We start from the raw sequence: 17144 nt of genomic DNA, 5'->3' as shown, positions 1-17144 counted from the left end.
ACGGCCTTGTCGCATCACACAGAACTGTTCTAGGCTGGGGCATCGAAGTGAGCGGTGAAATGTTAGTTAGCCTTGCTCCAAGGCTGTACTGAAAGATAAGTCCATGGATGTGTAGTAATTCCATCCTCATAATAGGCAAGTATAGATAAATGGACAGTCTATCAGATTTTTTCCCCGCTCATCACACGAACAACTATAAAACATCTCATTCACTTATAGGCAAAAAGACAACTTTATCTTAAACACAAGCCATCATCTGAGTACTTACAAGTTGTGTGTGACGCCACAGCAAGCGTTATAGTGCAAGTATTCGGGATAGAAAACGTATGATGTCCGAAAACCTATGATCCGACTATAATAGTATTGTGTCATGAATAATAATAAAGGCAAATATGATGCTGAGAGCGCTGATCGAAAACAGGACAATCTGCGACGGTGGTCCGGAGTCACAGTCATATTCTTCCGAGTATTTCTTTTTAATCTTTGATTATATTTTTACGCGGAAGATTATTTTATTTTCGAGGACAACTGTTTTAAAGAACGCGAGTTTCCGCGGGGATTTTTCATCCCTGGGCTCTACGGACGCCAGTCTCTCATAGGGACACCTTGTTTTTTATTATTTATATAATCTAGAAATTATTATTTAAACTTATAATTATTGCCCTAGAGACTTCTGCCAGTCTATGCGAGAGTGTTCGCTGGTCGCAGCCTGGAGAGGTACACACGCTGTACGCTGATGATTTACGGCTCAGGGGAGACATCATATACATGTGTAGAGGTCCTCAGTACCTTGACAGATACTGATAACCCCATGCGGCTTGCGGTGTGCCCCCCGACTAGCGTCGGGGGGCAGTGTACGTGACTCGCAGCAGGAGAGCAGCCAGCGGGGAATTGCTCGACACTCCTCCCACCTGAATGGGCTCCGGCATCTTATACTCCTGTGCATTTCGCTGAGAAAGGGGCCAAATCGGGTAATCTGATACCCCAGGCACATCTCTCCTACAACATAACTCTGCCCTGCCTACAGCCAGTGCCTGTCACAGCCCATTAGAGTAGGACTAGTGTATTCTGACCAGGTGTCCACACCAGCTTGCCACAGCTGCTACACATATATTAACATCATAGGTAAATCATAATTTAAAAGGTAGAAACAAAACACCACAAGATTATGTAAATATTCATAATTTACTATTGCTACCACATATAATTCAAGTATATAATCTCAACACATTGTCATTCAAATACTGCACTTGTTTCTTAATGAATGTTTTCTGCATGAAATATTACCTTATCTAGAAAAAAACATAGGTTTCATTCTTCACCTTACGCAGCATGGGTCTATGATAATTCTTGTACACAAATTTTTAATCTGGATTGAAGCACTCTTTTAGCTAGCATCGAACCAGGATGAGAATTAGGTCCTTTTTCATAGTAAGTTCATCAGTGTATCAAAATTGGAAATTATTGGTGGAGGTTATTGTATCAGGCATACAGCATTACTCTCAAAAAGTTCAGTCATAATCAATACGTTTTCCTGGAAGCTGTTGCTGGCCATTGCAAGTAAAAATTATATTGTATAAATATGGTTTGGCGTATGTATATAGGTGCCCTAATCTTACATTTTTCTAAGCTTGAAACATAGAAAATGTTTAATATGAATTGTCACGCGAAGGAACACACAAGAGTTGTATTAATGTCTTTCCATTTCAGCACATATGTGTAACATGGGACGTCACTGTGCATGTTTTGTACTCCTTGCGTATTAAAACAAAGATGACTCCATTTCATGGGGCAGATCAGTATCATCAAGTGGTTCTATGTCCTCTTGTTTTGTACCCTTGCGTATTAATACAAAGATGACTCCATTTCATGGGGCATAATCAGTATCATCAAGTGGTTCTATGTCCTCTTGTTTTGTACTCCTTGCGTATTAATACAAAGATGACTCCATTTCATGGGGCATAATCAGTATCATCAAGTGGTTCTATGTCCTCTTTGTCTCTTGTCTGACTCCAGTCCGAGTGGACAGTATATATTCTTCACGAGTTGAATGTACATATTTCCGTCCCGTTCCATCTGTCCTTCATTGGTTTCCAGTAAACCTAAGAGACCTCCTGGAATATTCAGAATTTTGTTGATCCACTTCTTATGAGTGACTCCATGGAACTTTGGCAGAAAATCATTTCCACTCAAACATAGTGAGAGTGAGACCTGTGCTCCAATGGAGGGTTGGTGAAAATATTCTTCCATCAGCTCCAAGATTCCAGTAATGTTATACAAGTCTGGTTTTGGTTTCTGAAGAAGAACAAAAACAGTTTTCTTGAACTTTCCATTTGTGTCCCTTTGCCAATGTTGAGAAATGGCAAAAAGGTAAATAACAACACTGCCCATGTCACCATATGTCACAACACTAATGGTTGATTCGCCGTCAACATCTTGGAGCCAGTCAACTTGTTACATCTCTGCTTCCCCCTTTCTTTACTTGATATCAAGGAAATATTCACTTTGGAAGCCATTGTTGTCAAAAATTGCTCTCTTTCGTCTGGCATATGTTTTACAACGACAGTGAAGTTTGTCTTCTTGGCAAGTACATCCTTCCATAAGATGTTCACTGTCTATGTCTAAGACGATATTTTTCAAACCAAATTGGCAGACATTACGTGCCAAAAAGCTGCTTATCAGACGTCTTCCCATAGTTGTTTCTCTACATTTATTAGTTTATGAAAGAATGTTTATAAAATCCACAGAAAGGACATTTATTTCTGATAATTTAATTGATGGTAATTGGATGGATTCGGTCTTAACCAACCCTACTGTAGATGGGGACTTAACCAACCCTACGTTAGATGGGGTCTTAACCAACCCTACGCTAGATGGGGACTTAACCAACCCTACGCTAGATGAGGACTTAACCAACCCTACGCTAGATGGGGTCTTAACCAACCCTACGCTGGATTGGGTCTTAACCAACCCTACGCTAGATGAGGACTTAACCAACCCTACGCTAGATGGGGTCTTAACCAACCCTACGCTAGATTGGGTCTTAACCAACCCTACGCTAGATGAGGACTTAACCAACCCTACGCTAGATGGGGTCTTAACCAACCCTACGCTAGATGGGGACTTAACCAACCCTACGCTAGATGAGGACTTATTCAACCCTACGCTAGATGAGAACTTATTCAACCCTACGCTAGATGAGGACTTAACCAACCCTATGCTAGATGGGGTCTTAACCAGCTCTCCGCTAGATGAGGACTTATTCAACCCTACGCTAGATGAGGACTTATTCAACCCTATGCTAGATGAGGACTTAACCAACCCTACGCTAGATGGGGTCTTAACCAACACTACGCTAGATGGGGTCTTAACCAACACTACGCTAAATGGGGACTTAACCAACCCTACGCTAGATGGGGACTTAACCAACCCTACGCTAGATGGGGTCAACCAACCCTACGCTAGATGGGGTCTTAACCAACCCTACGCTAGATGGGGCTTACCCTACGCTAGATGGAGTCTTAACCAACCTTACGCTAGATGGGGTCTTAACCAACCCTACGCTAGATGGGGTCTTAACCAACCCTACGCTAGATGGGGACTTAACCAACCCTACGCTAGATTGGGTCTTAACCAACCCTATGCTAGATGGGGACTTAACCAACCCTATGCTAGATGGGGTCTTAACCAACCCTACGCTAGATTGGGTCTTAACCAACCCTATGTTAGATGGGGTCTTAACCAACCCTATGCTGGATGGGGTCTTAACCAATCCTACGCTAGATGAGGACTTAACCAACCCTACGCTAGATGGGGTCTTAACCAACCCTACGCTAGATGGGGTCTTAAACAACCCTACGCTAGATTGGGTCTTAACCAACCCTATGCTAGATGGGGTCTTAACCAACCCTATGCTGGATGGGGTCTTAACCAACCCTACGCTAGATGGGGACTTTACCAACCCTACGCTAAATTGGGCCTTAACCAACCCTATGCTAGATGGGGTCTTAACAAACCCTACGCTAGATGGGGACATAACCAACCCATATAACCTAACGGCTATACCATTGCCGCTAGTTTAGCACTATTCCTGTTAATAATGATTCTTTATTTGTTACTGAAAGTTGGACGCTTACATTTTGCCTTGACCTTACTTAAAACAGGCGATACCCGTGAAGATCAAGGTAAGAATAGGTCTTCAGCAACCCATGCTTGTCGTAAGAGGCGATTAACAGGATCAGGTTGTCAGACTCGCTGACTTGGTCGATGCATGTTATCGTATCCCAATTGCGTAGATCGATGCTCATGGTATCAATCACTGCTTTGCCTGGTCCAGACTCGAGTACCCACAGACCGCCGTCATATAGCTGGAATATTGCTGGGAATGGCGATAAACAAACAAACAATTTAGTTTAGCTTAAAACCTGTTAAATTCTGAACATGATTAGATTATGGGGATGTTGTGTTTAGGTGGTATTCAGGCTGAGACATACCTCATTTCATGTGTTCAGGCCTAAATGCGTTTAGATAGAACACATCAAATGTGTAAACCGCTTAGGAGTTAAATACATTCCTAATCACGTTTAGATCTGTTTAGATGTTTCAGATAGAACTGTGATGATATATCTGGTGTAGTCAAAATCGATATCTGTTCGCCTTCGTCGTCCGACAGGGTGAGCTCCTTGTCTGCACAGTTCGTATCAGTAGCGAAAAAATAGGGAAGCTCACAAAGTGGATGTCTACCTCCGGTGGGCATTCTGTTGCAGCAAGCGTGACGAGATATCCACGTTCTTGCCCTGTCTACTGAACTGTAAAAGTCATCTATTATTTTGGACTTGGGAGGGATTGTGATGTTTGTCAGGTGCGAACATGACTTTGTTCCGACTCTGTGGTCACCTGCAACAGGTGGTAACAAAGTACCATTTGCCGAGTTACACCATTTTGAATAGTCAAAGCATAAAAATTGGAATTCACGATAGCGCCTTGCTGTGTCAGGAAATATAAGCCTCAAATCATGAGGGAGACCCTGAATCTGCAACAAGTTGAAAACGTTGTTCCATTTGAAAATCACCACTAGTGATGGGAAGTAAAACGTGTCCGAACACTGACACTGTATTTGGACTTATCCCTTGAAGAGATAACACATCCGACTTTTCAATTGGGATTTCTTTCCACAGACCTGAGTCAATGAAAACCACAACACTTAAAACGCTAATCACCAATTCCCAGGAAGCAGGTCCAATTACAGTTTATAATTTTCACAAAAAGGAAAACACATTGCTTCCAGAAAACTCAGTTTTATTGAAACCGCTACCATTGAGCTTATATATCCAGAAAAACCAGGACTCCAACAGCAACTTTAAAAAGGTTACAAAGCCTCTCTACCATAATGACCTCGAAACAACAGCTGCTATCACAATATAACGAGCAGACTGACGCATTTGTTTCATGTCATTTGAACACTATTCATAATGATGCTCTTAATCTCTGATCTCTGCAAAATCATAATCATGTCTGTCGCCTGTACACTTTCATTGGAATAATACATTTTTGACACTTGGGTACTTAATTCCATAAATTATTTGTATGTATATATAATGTGACGTTCCACATAGAGACATACATACGATTTACGGGATACACAAGCAACTTGGATTTCAGAGCTCAGATGAAAAGTAAGTTAAATAGACAAGCCCAGGGGGCAACGGTGTATCAACAGTTTGAAAATATCATTATTCCAATGGTCATGTTGATTAAAGTTTTACAAGACAAGTTTATAAGAAAAGTTGTGTGGTACTTTGCTTGGGCTAAGACCTTGACGGCGTAGTTCTTCAGCCGTTCGTTTCCTTGGTGTTAATGTGCCGAACTCTGACTGGTCACTCGACGTGGAATTTCCATTTTGATTACCAGCGTTATTTTGTTTCCTAGTCAACCTCGCGTATCTTCTGCATGCACGTTCTTTAAAGGTTTTCATGTTTTTACTAAAAGAGGTTATTTCTCGGTTAGCTGTTGCCCTGATGATCATTTTCCTTGACCTTGACCTTGACCTTGTATCACAGTGAGGTATATGTACAATAAGACATCGTGGTGGGTCTTTTGGTGAAGACATTTCATTTCCATATATCTGACTGCTGTAGTCATAGCGGGGTTTAATGATACTAGCCAATGGTTGTTCCTGGCATCCGAGGACATCATCACGTGCCCACGTTTCGGACACGTTTTTCTATTTCTGTCATTTCACCCACTGTTTCATCCTTCCTATAGCATCCTTTGCACATCTTGTCGCAATTAGAACATAGTACTCGCTAACACCACCCTCCCCCTCTCTCGTGTCATGTCAAAATGCGGTTCGCCCCGAATATATTTCTAGGTTTGTCAGCACCGTGCCCGTGCTCGTGGGTTTCACCGAAGTGGTAAACGTCTGAGACCTGCATCACTTCCGGCTTATCACTTCCCACATTAAACTGACACGCCGTGATATAACTGGAATACTGTTAAAAGCGGCGTTAAACCAAACTCACACATGTCAAAATGAAAACTTGAGACTGACTTCCGGTATAAATGACAGGACCAGTACGTCTGTTTCCGATACAACGCTTTAATGTAAACACAAACGTTAACAAAGGAATATATCATGCACTAATTGTGAATGTTTAAACAAGTATTATTGCTGAAAAGGATAGAATTATCAAAAAGATGCCCCCATGTTATCAGAAATCTACGGGCCACTGTAACTTGAAAGCAGTCCCTTACGACGGGCTTCTGTCTATTCTATTCCTATGTGACGTCATTGGGGTCATGTTTCTTGTTTCAAGCCTAGAAAAAGGGAACGTGCAAGGACGCCAGTCTCTTGTTGGGACAAAGTGTTCTTATTATTTATATAAGGTAGAAGGTCTTAGAGACTTGTGCAAGTCAGGGGAGTGATCGAGCTGCCGTCTCGACTGGTGTTGTTGGTCTCGATACGACTGATGTCGTGGAGACTGCCACCGTTGAGTACTGAGGGTGTTGTCTGAGGGGTTGGGGATATTAATTCTGACGTGAGTGAAAGGTCTTTATCTGGGACGACTATGGGGCAAGTTTCAGGGAGAGTGCAGCAATATGTTCCCTCAGAGTATTGATTGCCAGCGTGACCCGTCCTCTCTGTGTTACCGGATGGCCGTGAGGTTTCGCTATGTTAATAAGCGAAGGGTCCGACAACCGATGATCCTAACTACCTACCTAGTATCCATGTACCGGGACACATCCATTTAAGGATGAACGCAACACAAGGTTTCTAACTCACATAAACTTCACTACGCCTCAGTCCGTCTCAGAAGACACAATTACTTGGACAGGACAAGCTCGTCACAGAATGGGGTTCGACTCGATCAGCTGACCGTAAAACCCGCACCACCCTCTTCATGCTGAAATTATCATTTTTAGGAGTTCGACTCTGTACCCTTTTGTCACAATGTCCTGATACATCATTTTGATTCGGTAAAAACCCTATCAGACCATGAACTCATGTCTGTGTCGTGATGGAAAAACATGGACCTGTAATCAACCTTTTATTGATTCCCTTCCAAAACAAGTGACTTGTTATCAACGTTTTGTTGATTCCCTACCAAAAATACTAACTTGTTATCAACCTTTTACTGATTCCCTTCCAGAACTACTGACTTGTTATCAACCTTTCATTGTGTCCGTTCCAAAACCACTGACTTGTTATCAACCTTTTATTGATTCCCTTCCAAAAATACTGACTTGTTATCAACCTTTTATTGATTCCCTTCCAGAACTACTGACTTGTTATCAACCTTTCATTGATTCCGTTCCAAAACTACTGACTTGTTATCAACCTTTTATTGATTCCCTTCCAGAACTACTGGCTTGTTATCAACCTTTTACTGATTCCCTTCCAGAACTACTGACTTGTTATCAACCTTTCATTGATTCCGTTCCAAAACTACTGGCTTGTTATCAACCTTTTATTGATTTCCTTCCAAAACTACTGACTTGTTACCAACCTTTTATTGATTCCTTTCCAGAACTACTGACTTGTTATCAACCTTTCATTGATTCCGTTCCAAAACTACTGACTTGTTATCAACCATTTATTGATTTCCTTCCAAAACTACTGATTTGTTATCAACCATTTATTGATTCCCTTCCAGAACTACTGACTTGTTTTCAACCATTTATTTATTCCCTTCCAGAACTACTGACTTGTTATCAACCATTTATTTATTCCCTTCCAGAACTACTGACTTGTTATCAACCTTTTATTGATTCCCTTCCAGAACTACTGGCTTGTTAGCAACCTTTTATTGATTCCCTTCCAGAACTACTGACTTGATATCAACCATTTATTGATTCCCTACCAGAACTACTGACTTGTTATCAACCTTTTATTGATTCCCTTCCAGAACTACTGGCTTGTTAGCAACCTTTTATTGATTCCCTTCCAGAACTACTGGCTTGTTAGCAACCTTTTATTGGCTCAGTTCTTGGTTCCCATAACTCTGAGAGGTTCTGTCTCCCTGGTGTTTTCCAAGACAAACACTGTATTGAAGCTATCACGACAGCAGCTACCATTTTAAATGTTGAAATTGTTAAAGTTTTTACAGGTTTGCATGTTTCCCTTATAACAATACTTTTACTGAGTGAAAACAACCCGAACCTGGGTGGCGAGACAACGCCCCATCAAATGATGAGATGATATACATTGTTAAAATGTGCTTAGATCCTAAACGCACAAAACTAAGCCCGTTCCTTCTACTGTAAGTTTGACGTGCTTGGGGTCTAAACATTTTTAGGATTGTCTTTAACAGCTAAACTTGTTTGGGTCTAAATGTTGGAAAGATCCGAACCTGCAACCTCACGAATTTGTAGTCCTTCATTCTATCAGTTGTGTTGTGGAGATTGTGGACGTCACAGATATCAATATTTCTAGTCACCATTATCTTAGCTTGGTTTATCTCAACGTTTTTATGTTAATAGTGTGCAAAGTTTGCTGTAAATCATATGCGTTATGAAAGTGTCAGTGAATCTGATTGCACGTCTAATTTCAATATATATTAGTATCTTGTCCATGTTTGACTTAATTCCCAAATGATATGCACTTTATTTAATATTAACATGTATATTTTGTTAGGGTAATACAAAATGACGTGCGCTTTGTAGTAAACATGTTTAGATTCTGGGGATGTTGTGTTTAGGTGGTGTTTAGGCTGTGAGACATAGCTCCTTTCATCTGTTTACATCCTAAACGTGTTTAGAGAGAACACACCAAATTTGTATTCCGTTTCGGGTTAAAACACTTTCCTGAACATGTCTTGTATGTGTTTACACTCTAACCACATATTTCACAGTGTTCTATGCATCAGCACATGGACACTTAATGGTGGCACTGCAACGAATTGTATTTATTATTTAACGAACTTACTAATATAAATTGTTTTCTTGTTGAATAAACATGAGAATAAAGATATATTTATTTTGTTCGCACGTGTATGTTGTTACACACAAGCATATTCCATCCCCAGTACTAACGATGGCTAGTGCGCTCAGTGGCATGCGTTGTCCACGTGTTTTCGTAGTACACCGATATGTATGTGTTCAAAGGCAGGAAAAGAGCTTTATCATTCAACAAAACCAATTCACTAACATGAGACCAAACTAAAATCGACTTTTATATAAAACAAATGTTTCAATGTCAAGAAATATGTTCCTTAAGTAAAAGAGCGGTCGCGGTATAAAAATGAACACGATACCCCTCAGTCTTGCTTCAACAAGATTCCTTGCTTCCCCCTCTCCAACACTCCAGTAGACATAAGGCTCTGTCTACACTGTGGCTGCCATTTCGTGGAGGATGAGGAACACTTCCTGCTCTCATGCCCACTGTATACAGACATCAGGAGCAATATGATAGCACAGTTAGAAATATACTGATAAAACCAACCTCTTAAAACAAATCATGAACCTTCCTTTAAAACTTGTAAAAAGCATACATATGGAAAGAGTTCTATCGCTTTTCATTTCCATCATGTTTCATGCATTTATGTCATGTTTATATGCCATGTTCTAATCTCTGCGCTATATAAATGCTCTATTCTTATTTGTACCAGGTCCCAAATGGGCGGTGTTTTTTCAAAAAACATTCTTGAGTCTTGATTCTTTTGAGTCTTTTTTCTCTGTCAATCTGGCCTACAATATTTAGAGAAAAATAAATTAGTCCTGCAATGTTATCAAATCAAAGCTGATGAACATTTGCTCATAATCAAGGAAACTGTTTCTACCGTTAGCGATTATTTAGTAAATAATGTAAATGCAGCCAGGCTCTGAGACAAACATCAACACTGCCACTGGATGACGTAACCTCCATCAATGTAGGACATCTGAGTAAGCATCAGCCTATAATAAATGAGTATCCCCTGGCTGCACCCCATCGACTTCATCTCAGCGTGCCCAGAACCCCCGCACTGACCATTGTCCACAACAACTCCCTTTCACTCTCACTCGTGGAGAGTTGCTGTGCAGAGTTGCGTCCCTTGGGCATGCCAGAAACCAATGATCGTTAGTTCGAATCTCCGATTCACTTTGATTAGACAGTATAAGAGAATACTGTTCAAAGCGGCGTTAAACCAAACTACTCCTATATCTGTTGGAAACTCAGAGATTAAATACAGCATTTTTTCCGCAACGGGAACAGTTTGTGTGCAAATATGACATTATTTAGATATAATTTACACACTATTTTTCATATTAGATACAGAGTGAGAACGTATATCATAATGAAGACTGCCTCACTAACATAACTTGATATATATATAAACTTATAAATGTTCTAAGATGGTTATATTTGAGGATAACAACCCTGGGGCTGTGGTCAATGTATTACTTCTGAATAAACTTCTGAATAGTATGAAACTACCGAAACCTCAGACCCGTGAAGATCCGGGTTAGAATGGGTCTTCAACAACACATGCACGCTTGCCGTAAAAGGCAACTATGATCGTCGTTAGATACGACTAACAGGCTGGGGTGGTCAAGCTCGCTGACTTGGTTGGTGCATGTCATCGTATCTTAATTGTGTGGATCGATGCTCATGATGTCAATCACTGGATTGTCTGGTCCACACTTGATTATTTACAGACCGCCGTCATATGGCTGGAATACTGCCACGTTAAACAAACTAAACAATTTAACTGACTTTGTCCCTACTGTACCCTACATTTATCATCATTTGAAGCCAGATATCTACAAAGGTGCAAGTAGAAAAAACATCTGAGTAGAACATTTCCTTTGTCAACAGGGCCGTTTTAGTATGGGCTAATTAAGTCGTTAAACAACAAACAAACTAACTAACTAACACCTCAAGAGGTGTTGAGTGGCGAAAGATCTTATGTCCACAAAGGAGTTTTGACAAGCACAGATATCTGGCCTCTGTTTGTTTTTAATTTAATGCTTATACACATGAATAAATCCCTTGTTCTTATAGACTCGTGAAGCTTTATATAGTATGATTATATAGTGTGTCTACGAGTCTGCTGCTGCAACACTAGACAATACGTTTCCTCGGTGACTTTCAGATTCTCCATCAAACCGCTATCCACGCAGGGTACAAAAACATGTTCTGCATGAAAATAACCAACTGTACAGCCAATATGAATGGAGCCATGCGTGGGAAGGAAGGTGTACGTAGATTTAATTATACGTATCCTTGCAGTATAGTCCGTGCTATCAACTAACACAGCTGCATTAACTCACTCACGTATTTCAGCTTGAAATATTCGGCTGTAACTGAAATGTTTTGTAACATTACTTTAACTCCACCCACCAGTGACGGTCTGAAACCTTGGTCATAAACGCCTTGCCTGTTGCACAGATGAAAGCATGCCCAGACGGTGATAGAAGAAGAAGAAGAAGAAGAAGAAGAAGAAAAAGAAGAAGAAGAAGAAGAAGAAGAAGAAGAAGAAGATATTTCATTAAAGTGTCACACACATATAAATGTGTCTGGCCAAATTTTGCCTATGAGACACTACAATTCTATAAATGTGTGTTAAAACATAATGTAAGATATTGGTTTAAAATATATAAAGGTAACAATGACGATTATCTATCATGTATGCTGGAAGGGTGTAAAATTGTTAATAAATAAGTTAGTTATGTACATAATTATATATAAGCAAGTGTCGACCTTCGTCGGTCGAACATTTGCGACACCAAGGCAGCTAGGGATGTCATGTTATTGTCATAAGTTAGCAGATGGATAACCTTTTGTAATGAAGATTTTCCCAGAAACGTCGGGTCAGTCATACATATTTTGTTAAAATGATTATACCGCAAATCGGAGTAGAAGGGGCAATCTACGAGAAAGTGAACATCATCCTCGACTGCGCGATTGTTACATAATTTGCAAATACGGATCGCAAGGGGCGTAACGGGACTCGAGTACCGTCCGGTCTCTACTTCTAAAGGTAAGGTTCCACAGACAGACAGACAATAGTTTATTAACGTCTCACTCCTGTACATACATAAAACAGCTTTATACAACTTGACATAGATAAAATGTACAGAACCATTCAATAGAATTATGAGAGACGAATTATCACAGAATTTATACATAAATGATATAAAGATGATATAGTAAAAAGTTATCCATATAAAAGATGTTTTCTACGATTAAGAATTAAAAAGCAGACTTTGGCAAGTATAAAACACACACTGGAGTCACTGAAAATAAAACAAAGTTTGTCGACATCAGGCATATCTAAGACATTATAAGACTTAGCAATACATTCATTAAAAAGAGTTGCCCTGATATCATCATATAATGCGCAGTGAAACAAAACATGGACCTCGTCTTCTACGCTGCCATTATAGTGAAAACATCTTCTATTATTGACAGGTACACCTTCGTATCGACCGGTTTCCACTCGAATAGGAGCCACACCACATCTAAACTTGGCTAGTGCCGATCTATAGTTTTTGGGCATCTTATTTGAAACATAGTATTCTGTCCCATATACTTGTTTGTAACATCGATACATTCTCAATTTATTAAGCCCATTTCGCCCCTCTTCCTTTCTTAACATATCGCTCCAACGGGTAACATATTCATTTTTACACCATTGTTCCACCTGTGTACAAACAGAAAATTTATCAATAAAACCTGTAGCGTTTAATAGATGTCCTAAATCCATATTATTAAACTTCTTTCTTACCCTACCATTCCAATTTTTACAACCATTTACAGCGTATCTATCAGCCCAGTTAAACACATGTTTGTTTAACCTACTAGACATATTCTTAAGGCGACACCATTGTCTTGCTACACTTTTCCACTGTCTGACAACAGGCGGTATCCACATCGTAATTTACTTAACACATAGCGCTGTGATCTATTCAAAACAAATTGAATAGGCGGTATGTCCTCAGTTTATTGCCGTTTATGTTATTTCTATCGCCCCAATCCAGCAAATCAATCACGATGATCTAAGGCAATGCGCAAATCTTTTACGCACAAAAATTCAAAATCACTAATATTATTTCCATCGGTAAAATGAAAATGAAATCATGTGAGCATACCGAGAATTCTGTTACTTAAAGATTTTCGGAAGTTACGTGACCATCTGCGAAATGCGGAAACTGATGATATAAATCCCCGCTGACACTCCCTTCTTTCAGGACGTCCATATCTCGTCTAGGTGTTGAATGTTTAATTACTCCAGGCATTGCTACCATGTCAATAAAGCCCCATTCACATGGACAAAATTTACTCATGTAAGCAAATTTACTCATGGAGTATATTTACTCGTGTAAGCAAAAGTATATTTACATTGCGTTCACATGAAGTTTATGCAAGGCAGAAGTAAACATCATTTCATACATAAATTGTGGACTTTTATCATTTGAGGCCATGTCGCTGTCGAAGATAGTCAACCAGAGCCGAAAGAGAGACTTTTCATACGTTCTCAGTATGGGATTAGTCTTAGGGTTATGCCAGGAAAGATAACTGTGGAAGAGAGAACGTTCTCAATACTGGTGGAACAATGTCGTCAAACGATCATTTGATGATAAACTGTGGATCGATAACTTTCGCATGACACGCGTAACATTTTATGAACATGTTATGTTCTTTGCAAGGAACTACAGCCGTATTTTCCTGGTTATCAGTATCTTGGATTTAATATGCTTACGTAAGCAAATAGAGAATCTGTTCACATGACCAGAAATACTCCAGGAGCATTTATACTTATGAGTAAATATACTTTTACTAGACCTCATCAGGTGTAGCAAATATACTTTTACTCATGTCTCTTTACTCCTGGAGTATATTTACTCACGTAAGTAAATGCGTTCACATGCCACCATAAGTAAATTTATTTATGTGTGTATATATACTCACGTAAGTAAATGCGTTCACATGCCACCATCAGTAAATTTACATATGTGTGTATATATACTCACGTAAGTAAATGCGTTCACATGCCACCATCAGTAAATTTACTTATGTGTGTATATATACTCACGTAAGTAAATGCGTTCACATGCCACCATCAGTAAATTTACTTATGTGTGTATATATACTCACGTAAGTAAATGCGTTCACATGCCACCATCAGTAAATTTACTTATGTGTGTATATATACTCACGTAAGTAAATGCGTTCACATGCCACCATCAGTAAATTTACTTATGTGTGTATATATACTCACGTAAGTAAATGCGTTCACATGCCACCATCAGTAAATTTACTTTATGTGTGTATATATACTCACGTAAGTAAATGCGTTCACATGCCACCATCAGTAAATTTACTTATGTGTGTATATATACTCACGTAAGTAAATGCGTTCACATGCCACCATCAGTAAATTTACTTATGTGTGTATATATACTCACGTAAGTAAATGCGTTCACATGCCACCATCAGTAAATTTACTTATATGTGTATATATACTCACGTAAGTAAAAGTGTCCATGTGAATCCGTCGATGAAAAAATAGGTCGTAAAATGTTGTTTAGGCGTCGATTTAAGTGCTAATGAGTCCAGTTTAATGTACTGAATTCCTAAATAATGACTAGAATTGAGCAAATACATACATGCACAAATATCTGGACTTTCTGTACATTTAATGCTTATACGCCTGAAGAAATAACCTAATACGTGCCTGCAAATGCATATGAACTATATTATTAGGTTTTGCAAAACACCGCATATTATATAGACATGTGATGGGTAGTACTCTCAATACACTTCAGTCGGCAGTACACCTGATAATTATTGCTAAGTGCAGAATCCAGTGATTCACGTGTCACAATGGAGGAATAATGACGTAATCAACCTTACTACAATCACACGTGCCCCGAGGGTACACAGGAACAGATCACACCGAATATCCCGAGACTGCATTACGTCACGAGACAATAGCCGCGACACAACACTTCTGACATACGCGCACGTGGCCAGCAAAGTATCGTATATACTGTGTTGATTCGAACATTTGAAAATAGCAAAGTGTGTATTAGATTAATTGTATGATGCAACTTATTAACAGTTTGCTCACAACCTGACAACAAATCATTAGACAACCACCCCTGCCCTCGCCCCCCTTCGTTGGAACAGAGACCATAAAACACAATCTATGGTCTCTTGTTGGTAGTAGTAATTAAAACCTGTCTTCTCAACTCATATTTGTGTCAGACTCCTGTTGTTTCGGGTAAATGAGTTCAAAAATAACCAATTCGGTCATGGTGTCCTTTTCGATTTTTTAAGAAATAAAATATGAAATACCTCCCTCTTCACTTTTCATAATAAAACGGCATTATGAGTCTACGGTTTAATTTCTACCGTCTTATAACGGATCGACAAACTGTCTGAGTTATCGGGGAGTCTCACCTATCGCTTGAATCTAAACAGCGTGTGAAACAAGTCCCTGCATTATTCTTCATGTTCCGTATTATCTTCCGTACTATTGAAACCGCTTTTAATTTGTTTTAATGATAAAGCTGGATTGATGTTTTTGTTTTGTTAAATATAACTTAAGGTTACCGACCAGTTATCGCCATTTCTAAATGTTATTTCTCACATATCCCGTGTAACAATAACTTTCATTTTTGTGAAACTATGAGAAAATGCGCTTATTTCTGTCCGTGGAATATTTTTTTAAGATTCAGTTGATTTCTGTTATAACGCTACGATAGGGAATCAAAACAATGGAAATAGAACCTTTCCGTCGCCTTAGGCCTACTATACCAGTTATCGCCATGGTCCTAACAGCACGTGCACCGCTTCAGTCATACAAATTATACATGTTTTAGTATCTCGCACTAATTTTTCTATTCATCAAAATGAATAAGAAATGTCATTTTCAATTTGTCGCCTAAACTGGCAAAAAAACAATATTCCCAAAATTCGATCTACACATGCTTAATCATCCTTAACCTTACGCACTATGGTTTTCACGATATATACAGGCTATGCATTTTTCGGAAATAGAACTCAAATAGGTTTCCGAATTGTGTTTTGGGGAGAAAATGACAGAAAGATAGAAATTAAGCAGTGACAGAACAGGAAGTGCATCATCGTGTTGTATGATTTATAGTTTCGGGTGAATTGGTCACGGGACACCGCTCGCGTATCTTTTCTAAAATTGTATTTGAGCAAGGTGATTGTGATGTGTGTTTTTTTAATATTTCCTCACAAGAGTCCGTTTTGTACATCATATTCGGAAACATATTTCTCTCTTTTAATGAAAACGAGCAAATTATAATGAGATGCGATCACGTGAGCGCTAAAACGGGGAATTGGTGATAATTGGTCCTTGCCGATAACCGATCGCTAGCCAGTATATATTTTGTTTAGTTTATCATTGAGAAATTTCAAAGGGAGTATAATATGTCAAAAACAGAGACCATATATATACCGATATGGCCTCTGTCAAAAACAACACAAACACACGGCTACTCTACCCAAAAGTGAAAAGGTAAAACAGACTCTCTGATGTCTATTGACATACATAATTTAGAAAGATTTTTTATCTTATTTATGACCTCTTCTCAAAACTGAGGCGCAAACAAAGACACAATTTCGTTCCGTAAAATAGAAAAATGAAAATGTGCCCTGTGACCAATCAGAAACGCTTTCACATCGCGGTCCA

At 39.3% G+C, this 17144-nt stretch overlaps 1 protein-coding gene across 1 annotated transcript; it reads left to right on the top strand.

Annotated features, from left to right (window-relative positions):
• The first annotated feature begins 2788 nt into the window (after window positions 1-2788).
• On the top strand, window positions 2789-11970 carry LOC139479444 (coagulation factor V-like). The gene is made up of 2 exons (XM_071262294.1): window positions 2789-3445; window positions 11893-11970. Exons 1-2 carry the CDS (start codon window positions 2789-2791, stop codon window positions 11968-11970), a joined length of 735 nt encoding a protein of 244 aa, XP_071118395.1.
• The last annotated feature ends 5174 nt before the right edge of the window (window positions 11971-17144 follow it).

This window comes from Haliotis cracherodii, unplaced genomic scaffold (genome assembly GCF_022045235.1).
Source record: "Haliotis cracherodii isolate W230 unplaced genomic scaffold, xgHalCrac1.p SCAF_4, whole genome shotgun sequence".
Lineage (NCBI taxonomy): Eukaryota > Metazoa > Mollusca > Gastropoda > Lepetellida > Haliotidae > Haliotis > Haliotis cracherodii.
The sequence above is the reverse complement of the archived record's forward strand: the minus strand, read 5'-3'. Positions and strand labels throughout refer to the sequence as shown.